Source organism: Pisolithus orientalis, assembly GCF_024613125.1.
Source record: "Pisolithus orientalis strain OTSU chromosome Unknown F5J12scaffold_121, whole genome shotgun sequence".
Taxonomy (NCBI): Eukaryota; Fungi; Basidiomycota; class Agaricomycetes; order Boletales; family Pisolithaceae; genus Pisolithus; species Pisolithus orientalis.
The window spans coordinates 15,852-27,076 of NW_026260902.1; the positions used below are offsets into that span (position 1 = coordinate 15,852).

The window sequence follows — 11,225 nt, forward strand, 5'->3', positions numbered from 1 at the left end:
CTGTTCTTACTCACCTGCCTATTTAGTTGATATCCACAGTGGGAAGATTGTCCTGCTATTTGTTAAGTTTGTGACTAGGTCAGGGGTCAAAGGCCAAAGGCCAAGTGCCAGGTGCAACAACCCTTGGTCTTAGCTTGTGCACTAGCCCCTTGTGCAAGCCAGGTTGAAGTCAGAGAGAGCTGAGTGCAAGTGGTGCAAGGCTGTGAGGGAAGAGGCTGCCTGGCTGGAGGCAGAAAGGCTTGAGAGGGAGCAACTAGAGGCAGAGCAGCACAAGAGGGAGTGGTTGGAGGCCAAAAAGTGGGAGCAGGAGCAGTTGGAGGCCAAGAGGAAAGAGCAGGAGTGGTTGGAAGCCAAGTGCTGAGAACAGGAGATCCAGGCACAACAGAGGACAGGGGAGCCAAAAGGCAAGGAGTGGGAGAAGACTGTTGGTGTTGTGAACACCAAGTTGTGCCAACAGTGCAAGAAGGGTCAGGTGCCATGCACCTTTGGTTGCATGCAGCAGAGCAAGTGCAAGAAGAGGATGTGTGACCAGTGCACCAAAATGAAGGTCAGGTGCAAGTTGCCTGAGGGAGTGGAGCCTGAGACTGAAGAGGTCAGGGCAAAGGCCAGGAAGAAGAGAGTGCCAGAGGATGTTATGTTGCCAAGGGCGAGGGAGAAGAAGAAGGTCACTTGAGTCAGATCTGCGATCCCTGGTGAGTCAGAAGCCAGTCCCTTGGGAGTGGTCATGGCCACTGCCATCTCCCTCTGACCCCTTGGTGGCAGTGGTAATCAAGGGGTTGAGCTGATTGTGGTGGCCATGGACCAACAAACCACAGAGATGCAGGCTGGAAGAGAGACCCAGCACTGGCTTCAACAGCCAGCTGGAAACCTGCTGGGTGAGTTTGAGTTCACTCTGCACCTGACCACCCTGGTATCTGAGACCAGCAAGGAGCTGCACTTGGATGTGGCAGACCTGGAGCTCGAGAGTCTCCAGTCAGATCATGAGGGAGTGGGGATGGAGCTGGATGAGGGAATCATGTGCCAGCCCAAGGACATGCATATAAAATGTTGGTGGTCCAGTTCAGAGAGTGGGGAGGAGAGGGAGCTCTGGACAAGCAAGGGGGAGGTGTTTGAGGGGGACTCCGAGTAGAATGCCAATGTATGTACATAGTATTCAGTGCATCTAACAGTTCTTGGTATAGTAAGGAAAAGCAAGAGTAAGGAAACAAGAGAGAAAGAGGAGAAAGGTATGTTTAGCTAGTGACTGGTCTGGGTTTACTGGGATAACTGGCACGGAAAGTGGTGAGTAGATCCTTGGCATTGCCCAGCTCAGTAGCCAGTAGCCAGGATGTTTCCTTGCTGGTGCCCTCATAGCTGGCCCAGTGCACCAAGTACTGTAGCCTGCACTTTCATTGCCAGTCTACCTTTGAGTTGAGGATCTTGGTGATCTTGTACTCTGGTTCACCATCCACCTCAACCAGTGGTGGTGGTGGCTGTGTTCAGTTTGGGATGACATTGGGGTGTGCCAGTTCTAGTTGTGACATGTGGAACACCAGGTGTACTGCACACATGGAGTCTGGGAGACAAAGGGTGAATGAGTGGGTACCAGGCTGGGCTATTACCAAGTAGGGGCCTAGGTTCTTGTCTGTGAGTTTCTGTGATGGTCTTGTGGTCAGGAAGTACTTGGCTTTGACATAGACCTGGTTGCCAAGGTTGATCTCAGGTGCCAGTAGTCTTTTTGCATCTGCCAGACCTTGGTATCTAGCTTGGGCTAGTGCCATCTCTTCTTGTAGGAACTGGTGTAGCTCATCTAGGTCCATGGCATAGTCCCTAGCTCATGCCAAGGATAAGTCCCTTTCAGGGAAGACTGAGAGGTTAGGGTGGTTACCCTTGTTGGTGAAGAAAGGGGAAACACCAGTGGTGGCACTTGGGGCATTGTTGTAGGCAAACTTGGCCAATGGAAGTAGCTTGGCCCAGTTGTCCTGTTGGTAGTTACAATATACCTGGAGGTACTGTTCCAAGGTCTGGTTTGCTCATTCAGTCTGGCCATCTCCTTCTGGGTGGTATCCAGAGGTGAAGTGTAGGTGCATATCCAGCACTTTACCCAAGGACCAGAAGAAGTGCAAGATGAATTCAGAGCCTTGGTTCGGAGGTTACATGTGCCAGAATACTGTGTTTTGAGAAGACATGGAGTAGGAAGAGTTTAGCAAGCTTGGGAGAGGTGATAGTGTCATAGGTGGGTATGAATATAGCCTGCTTGGATAGTCAGTCCATGACCACCAGGATAGCAGTGTGACCACCAGATGCCAGTAGGTGCTCAATGAAATCCATAGAGATGGAATTCCATGGCTTTTCTGGTATTGGCAATTATTTCAGGGTGCTGTATGGTCAGTGTCTGGGTGTTTTGGCTCTTGCACATGTAGTGCAGGACCTCACATATTCTTTGACAAAGGTGCAAATACCAGGCCAGGTATACTCTTGCTGGATCAGTTCCAATGTCCAATTCTGGCTGAAGTGTCCTGACAGTGGGTGATCATGCTTGTACTGAAGGACCTTGAGCCAAAGGTCATTGGCATCTGGTACATAGATCTGGTTATCAAGGCGCAGCAGACTGGTGCTATTGACTGACCACTGGGGATCAGAGGTGTCTGTGAGTTGGTGTTGGGATAGTGGGTCTGAGGGTAGTGCAGTGAGTATTTCATTGTGGAGTTGTTCTATGTCCATTAGAAGGCTGGTGCATAGTATGGGGTACTCCAAGCATGTGGCATGGAGAGCCAAGACCAGCTGTTCTTGCATGAACACTGGTTGGAGGTTGTGGGGGTTTGCCTGGGCATAGCCCCTATCCCCCTCTTTGGGGTAGACATCCCATTGTCTAGTGAGAGTGTTGGGCTTAGCACTGAGCTTACCCAGGTGGAAACAGATGATGAGGTTGAACTGTGACAGGTACTCAGACCACCAGGCTTGCTGGTGTGTGAGCACCTTAGAGGTTGAGAAGTATTCTAGGTTCTTGTGGTTGGTGACCATATCAACAGGTAGAGGGGCACCCTCCAAGTAGTGTCTCCAGGCCTGGAAGGCCTCAAAGATAGCAAGTAACTCCTTGTTGTGGGTGTCATAGTTGAGTTCTGGTGCAGACAGTGTCTTGGAGTAAAAGGTGACCAGGTGATGTTGGTTGTCTTCACCAGTAATGGACAGTATGCCAGCAATGGCATAGTCCAAGGCATCAGTTTCCACTGTGAGTTGAGGTGCTGGGAATGAAGTGAGTAAGGATAGGAGTGGTGGTGAAAGCTTCTTTGAGCTTATTGAAGGCTGATTGGCACTCCTCAGAGAAGTTCCAGGGTATGTTTTTTTGTGTGAGGTGGGTCAGGAGGATGATGATGTCCAAGTAGTTGTAGATGAAACATCAGTAGAAGTTGGTGAAGCCCAGGAAGGACTGAATGTCTTTGACCTTCTGGGGTTCAGGCCAGTCACAGATGGCTTTGAATTTTTTGCCAGACATAGTGAGGCCTGATTGGCAAAAGGCAGTAGCCTAGGTACTCTACTGACTCAGAATGGAACTCACATTTTTCTGGTTTGGCATACAGGCCATGTTTCTGGAGTCAGTGCAGAACCTCTTTAACATGCTTGCTGGTGCGAAGTTCTCATCATTGGAGTAGATGAGTATGTCATCCAGGTAGACCATGACACACATGTCTAGGAGATCAGTGAACACTGTTGACAAAGTGTTGGAATGCTGCTGGGGTGTTGGACAGACCAAAAGGCATGACAAGCCATTCAAAGGACCCATACTGAGTGCAGAACACAGTTTTCCATTCATCACCATTGGCAATCTGGACTAGGTGGTATGCATGCCTGAAGTCAATTTTGGTGTAGACCTTAGCTCAGGATGGCAAGTCAAGGGGGTTGGTGATGAGGGGAAGAGGGTATTGGTCCTTTTTGGTGATTTTGTTCAAGCCCCAGAAATCAACACAAAGCTGAAGGGAGCTGTCCTTCTTTTTGACAAAGAGGACCAGCACTCTGTGGGGGGAAGAGGTTGGTCAGATGAACCTGGTAGCCAGATGCTCATCTAGGAAGGCCTGGAGAGATTCAAGCTCTACCAGTGACAGGGAGTAGATAGGGCCAAGGGGTGGTGATGAGCCTCCTTCCAGCTCAATCTTAAGATCATGATCTTGGTGGGGAGCTAGGGTAGTGGCTTTGGATTTACTGAACATGTCAGCATACTCATGGTACTCCAGTGGAACACCAGAGAGGTTTGGTGCATCTTCTACTTTTGAAGACTGAAGGGAGGTGAGAGCCAAGGGATGGAGCTGGAGGCTGAACTGAGAAGACCCTTCAAGTTTACATGCCCAGACATAGGCTGCAGCATTGATGAAGGCAATGTGTGGGAAAGTCAAGCCCAGTGCAACTGGTTTCTCTAATTTCAGGGTCAGATGCTCATTGGAGCCAAAGGTGGTTGGTCTAGGAGCCAAAGGCTCAGGGCTAGGGGGTGATGTCAGGGGGTCTGGCACTCATTGTACAGGCATCTGGAATCTAATACTGCTCAAGACCCAGTCAATTGATGGATTGTGTTGGGTGAGCCAGTTGTATCCTAAGACTGCCTTGCACTCAGAGTCCAGCAGGGTTGCATAGAGGGTGACTGGGGTTGCATTGCTGGAGGGAAAAATGAAGATGAGATCTGCTGCCTGGGTGATGACCGAGTTGGATGTGCTGTCAAACAGCCAAAGCTGGACCAGTGGGATGGAGTAAAGGGGGACAGAGATTTTATTTGCAAACTTTGTATCTATGAAACAGTGTGTAGAGCCAGAGTTGATGAGTACTGGGAATGCCAGGTTCATTGTAGGATGCTAAAGAAATGGTAGGCATAAGACTATTCAGGTTGCAAAGAGCAGACATGTTGAGCTTAACCTCCAAGAGCACACCACCAGAGTCAACATGGTCCTTAGGGTGTGCAAGGTTCTGAGGACTGCCAACTATGTTTTTGCCTTGGTGGAGGCCTCCAGTGTGGCTTCTGGAGCTACTGTGGCTGCTCTAGCCTTGGCCACCTTCTTGGGGCATTCCTTGGCTATGTGACCTTCCCCTCTGCAGAACATACAGAGCTTTAGGTCGAAGCATTGCTTTTGCTCAGCAGCTGTTAACTTTCCATCCTTGCTGAGTTTGTTGCTGGCTAGCTCAGGCTTTGAAGGCCCAGCATTGGTACTGCCAGTCTTTGGCACAGTGGAGGGCTGGGAGGTGTTGGATGCTGAGGTCTTCCCTTTGTTGGTGTTCAAGTCTTTATTGCCAGTCTTTGATGAGTTCTGGTTACCAGCAGACCAGGTTCTGGTGTTGGACCTCCTCACATCTTTCCCAGTAGTGGGCATCTATGTCCTGAGCTAGATGGTGAAGGTCTTCAAGGGTGCAGGGTTTGCCTACCTGGCTTATCTTGTCTTGATTCAGTTGGGAAGACCAGCATAGAAGAAGTGGTGGAGAGCCCCATCACCATAACCCCAGACCTAGGTAGCTAGCCTGTTGAACTTGACTATGTATTTGTTGATGCAGTGGGTTTCTTTCATGGTTAGGTGGTTGAGCTGGTTCTCAGCTTCTGCTACCAGGTCATGGGGGCTGAAGGTCAACTGGAGTTCAATGACAAACTTGCACCAGCTGTCCATCCACAGCAGTGGGTCCTCTGGTTCACCAGTGAGGAGAAGGTCTGACTTGAACCATTCGAGTGCCATTCCCTTGAGGTAGGATTGGGCAAAGGTTACCTTTCAGCAGTCATCATGGAAGGTTTGGGGTTTGTTCTGGAAGGTCAGTTCACACTGGATGAGGAACTGCCAGAGCTTCTTTGGGTCAGTGCTGTTGAAGGTGTCTGGCTCTTGGACCTTGGCTGAATCCTGAGCTTCCTTCAGGTGTCTTGGTAGGAAGACTGGGTGAGGGACTGTACAGCCCTAGTGAGACTGCCTAAGACCCTCATTTGCAAGTTTTCTTCAGTTTCCTCATGTTCACCTTCCTCAGGATTGGGCCCAAACAGATCATCATCATTGTCATCATTGTCATCACTGGAGTGATGGTCAGAGTCATCTGGGTTGTTGTCACCATCACCTCTGGGGTTGCTGAAGGAGCAGGAGGCCAATGACCAGCTGGTGTTGGTGTACCTCGAATCATTAGAAGCCAGTGTAGTACCAGAACAACAGGCTGAGAATCCTTGGAACTGCTGCATGATTGCAGAAGTCTGGTGGTGACTGGCGAAGGGAACTAAGGGCTGACTGGCAGTGAGGGTCATCTGAGGTTTTGGGTTGAGTTGGTCTCAAGGCAGAGGCAGATTCTAAAGCACAGTCTGCTTGAGCTTGGGTGTGGGTTCTGGTCATGGGTGGTGAGTGGCTTGCACAAGTGGTAGTCTGAATATACTGTTAAGTTTGTGACTAGGTCAGGGGTCGAAGGCCAAAGGCCAAGTGCCAGGTGCAACAACCCTTGGTCTTAGCTCATGTGCTAGATGGCAACTTGTGGCATTGGGAACCACATGGACAGCACCAGCCACTCATCAACAAGTCCAAGTGGTACTGTCTCATCAAAGAAGTGCATGACAACCTCAGACACAAAGGAGTCTTCATGGTCCACACCCACCTTCTCCTCCACTTTTGGTGGCCTCTGCTTGTTGAGGATGTGAAGTGGTATGTTCACACTTGTCACAAATGTCAGATCCGACAGATGCAGAAGCTTCATATCCCTCCCACTGTGCCCATGATAGGGGGCCTGTTCCATAAAGCTCACATTGACACAATGCTAATGCCCAAAGCCAGTGGCTAACACTACATAGTACAGGCTCAATGTGCACTCACCTCATATCCCAAATGGCACATGTTGCACATGGAGAATAGTACCACACTCACATCCTTCATCTTCAAGGACATTCTATGCTGCTGAGGTCTGCTTGCCAAAATTGTCACAGACAATGGTCCCATGTTCATCCAGGCCTTGGATGCCCTACATCTACAAAATGCTTAGTGCTCAACAAGCACTTAGCATTTGCCAAGTTGAGTAACAGTACTTGCTGAGCTCTTGAACAATTCAAAAACTGTCCAAAGTGTATGCTGTAATTCAACCATTTTGCAGATGTAGCTGTGCAATATCATATCTGTCACATTCATATCTCTCCTTACAACTCTCAGGCTAATGGCATTGTAGAGCATCACCACTATGGTGTTTGCAAGGCTATCATGAAGAGCTGTGAGAACAATGACTGCTGCTGGCACACTGTCATGCACTCCATGTTCTGGGCTGAGTGGGTCACCATCTTGAGGTCTATGGGTCTATCCCCCTACTTCATGGTACACAGTGTCAAACCACTGTTCCCATTCAACCTTGCTGAGGCTACTTTCCTTTTACCCCTATCCCATGATGATGCAACTCTGCTGACTACCACAGACCTGATTGCCTGGCTTGTGCACCAGTTACAGAAGTGTCAGGATGACCTAGACCATGTCTGCAATAACATCCTCCACACACACTTCCAGTCTGTCCAGCAGTTTGAAGCTGCCTTTCAGCATTGCATCAAAGACTATAACTTTGCTCCCAGCACCTCATGCTCATTTGCAACTCCCACATGGAGAAGGAACTGAACCAGAAAACAAAGCCATGGTACACAGGTCCCATGGTTGTCCTTCATCAGACCACTGGGGGCTCATACCTGCTGGCTGAGTTGGATGGCTCCATCTCCAAGCTCCACTTTGCCTAGTTCCACCTCCTTCCATATCACCCATGGTCTCAAACCTGTGCAACTGTCACTCACATTACTGGGTTAGACAATGAAGAACTAGACCACCTTCTTGAGGTGACTGAGAATGACCCCACTGATGACAAGGTAGAGGCTTTTGCCTTAGACAGCTGACTATCCACCCTTTCCAGTACCCATAGCCTGTCCATCATGCCCTCCCTCCATACCCTCTTCTCCCACAATACCCATATGTCCTTCTGTGGTGTTGCCCACCTCTCTCTGCAGCTTCTTCCACTACCCTCATTCCTTCTCCTGTGCTGACTGGGGACAGTCAGCATTCAAAGTCCCCTGCAGAGGTGACCCACATACCACTCACTCCACCTGATATCAAACATAGTTCATTCCCCTCTATCCATTTTACCCCAGGTGTCATCTGGTGATCCTACTGATAGCTAGTCCTCACTCAAAAAACATAAAAACTGCTGACAAAAAGTCCAAAACCATCCAGAAAAATAATGAAATACCAAATAAGTATATCACTAAAACAACATCTCTCCTATGCCTTCTCTTACTAGTCTTGCTGATGCCATCCTCAGCTGCTATATACCACAAATGCCCACAACTACCCTGTGCATTTCTTCTTTGAACATGCAGTCAGCATGTGCCCCTTGATCTATTTTCCATTCAATTCTCCTTCTGTCTCCTTATGTCATGACTGTGCATTCATCCTAGGTCCTCATTCACTCTGCACCCCATTCCACCAATCATTCACTCACTCTGCACCAACTCTGCCCACCCCCTGATGTTTATGAGTCATCTCTGCTCTGACTGCTGTCAGACTTGTACTGCTCTCCTACTGGACTGCATGGGCTGTTCTCTGAGGAGTTGTGTGACTACCCTTCAGACTTCTCCCTGACAGCACATGGTCAGGGACTCTGCAGTGTGCACACTGCATGGTCCAGCACCTGGATTATTTCCTCTTTTGGATATTCTGTGTTACCAATTCATATGTCCTCCATCTACCCTTCATTTGTTGTCTAGGAAATTTTACTTGAAATTTTACAAGTCTCCATATGTCAGTTCCAATTCTGGTTACTGTACCTCCATAGTAGTATGAAAGCATGTACCGTACTCTGCTGTTCTTCAGTACAAATATTGACTTAGTTCCTACTCCCTCTGTCTCCATCTTCTGCCTGTTGGAGTTACCTCTGAAATATGAGGGCTGAGATCATGCAAGGGGGTAGCACACAAGCTAAACCCAACACCCTTACTTCACTCTGCCCTTATCTCAGCAGACTTCATTCCTGCCAACACTTCACTAGTTGGAGTTCAGTTCCTTCTGTTGGACTTGCTTCTGAACCTCTCCCCAGACCTCATCCAGCATTGGAGTTGGTCAGAGTAGGCCTGGACTTGACACCTTACAATTAATACACAACAACCATCCCAGTTACCCAATACACAGTCCCTTCATTCACTCTTCAAGAAATCATCACACCCTACCATCAAAACCATACCACAAGGACTTAGCACTGAGAGAAGTCAAAAGTCACATGAAGAAGACAAGTTGGGTGGTACCCCATGCACTGTATCTTACTGTGGCTGCACTGTCCCACAGAGAGTGTTCAAGCACTTCATGCCATTCACAACCTCACTCAGAAGGGAAAGGGAAAGAAGTGGTGTACTCAGTGCAATGTGTGCTGACATGCTGATGGGACAATGCAATGAGTCTAAACCAACTACAGATGTCTCTACTCCACCCCAATCTTCTCCAGTGCCTTGGTGAGCTGGTCAACATGCACCTAAAGGTGGAGGTAAGCCACATGCAACTCTGTGGCCTGTGTGTGCAACAGCCTCAGCAACTGTGACAGGTCAGCTGTGACCTTGGTGTTGAGCCAGCTGCACACTGGCACCTTCCCCTTCACACACATGTGACTTTTTGACCACCTCGACCTCATTGTCTATGATCCTCTTGGACAAGCTTGCCTTGGCAATTTTCAAGGCCTGCACTGCTGGCCATTAGCTTTGGGTCTCCTGAGACAAAGTTGTCACTTACCAACTGATGTGCCAGTCTGCACCCTCTTTCCCACAGCCTTTGTCAACTTCTTGCACCCCTGCTTCATACACATGCAACCCACTGGACCAGTACATGTGGCCCTCTTCACTGAGCACTGCACACAGGGTACCTTGTGCAGAATTGACCTGGGTGGGATCATGACCTTTGGTGTGGCCTTGTCCTTGCTCTCCACAATGGTCTGCCACAATTGCTTGGGACTCAGGTGTCAGCAGCTACAACACTGTCCAAACCATGCGCTTACCTTCTGAACTGGCTGGGAAACCACCTTGACATGCAACATCTTCTCTGTCACTGCTGGCACTGCAACTATCACACCCTACTCTCCTGCCTCCTGCATGACCTCCTCTCCCATTTGCACATCCTTGTCACTGCCCCCACACACTGCCACTGCAGTCTCCTCTGTGGACCACTTCTCATATGCCTCATCAGCCTCTGCCAGGATTGGCCCATCCATACTGTCTATCTTTGTGTTGACCCCCAGTGTTTGACCATGTTTGATGAGGGGATAGACCTCCCCCTGGTCATCATCAGCAATGCAACCCATAGACATGAGGATGCACATGCTTACCATTCTCTGCTCCCACTGGCACATCCAATTGACCTTTTCCTCCCACATCTCCTCCTTGTTGTCCAGGAGGCACTTAGCCTCAGCAACCAGAGCCATGGAGGCAGTGATGAACTGCTCCCTCAGTGCAGCCTTTTCTGCTTCTACTGGGTGGGGCATAGCTGCCCACACAAGCTGGGAGAGTCCTGGGAGATGGTTAGTGGACATATTATGGGCAAAGGATGGATGGATGGGGGAGGAAGAATCAAATCAATGTGAAGGTTTGAGCTGTGCACTAACAATTATATACTTAGCAGCCATGAGGCACTTATGTCATCAGTCCAGATGCCTGTATGTGGCATTCAGCAGTCTTCTCACATTCCTTGGCACCACACTTCCTTTGCTTCTACATGGAATTCACCAGTGTTCTCAAATCCTCAGCACCACACCTTCCACATCACCATGCAGCAAGGTTATTTATGTCCTCCACACCATGTGGCTGACCAGGGATGGTCAGCATTGAAGTCCCCTGCAGGTGTAAGGAATCTGCATTCCTTGGATGCATAAGCCCCTATCATCAACCATTCTGCAATATTGTTATGTTGCTGGACCTCTCACATCCACCATTGTTCACATGCTACCTTCCCATGCCCTCATTCCCTCTTGCACAATGCTATACCCATGGCCACTGTGCTCCAGTCACTTCCCTTCCTTCAGACTCTTTTTTTTAACACAGTCTCTGTTCCCTTTGCATTAGTAGCATACCCTTGGCCTCTGTTACAGCCTGTCTTGTGTATACACACTGTCACATGGCTTTCCCTTACTGCTACTCTGTCTTACTTAGGTTCTGGGTTTGCCTGGACTATAAAGCCCTGTACTTAGGTACAGAATGATACCTTTTGGCACTCAGAAGGTCACTATGAGTTTCTTTTTCACTTTGT

At 49.1% G+C, this 11,225-nt stretch overlaps 1 protein-coding gene across 1 annotated transcript; it reads right to left on the bottom strand.

The window, feature by feature from the left end:
* Nucleotides 1-9,414: 9,414 nt before the first annotated feature.
* F5J12DRAFT_787539 (uncharacterized protein) lies at nucleotides 9,415-10,512 on the bottom strand (the record flags this gene model as incomplete). The annotated part of the gene is made up of 6 exons (XM_051743658.1): nucleotides 9,415-9,465; nucleotides 9,593-9,644; nucleotides 9,720-9,952; nucleotides 9,982-10,005; nucleotides 10,123-10,257; nucleotides 10,309-10,512. The coding sequence occupies 6 exons, from the start codon at nucleotides 10,510-10,512 to the stop codon at nucleotides 9,415-9,417; spliced, it is 699 nt and encodes a 232-aa protein (XP_051594230.1).
* Nucleotides 10,513-11,225: the final 713 nt, after the last annotated feature.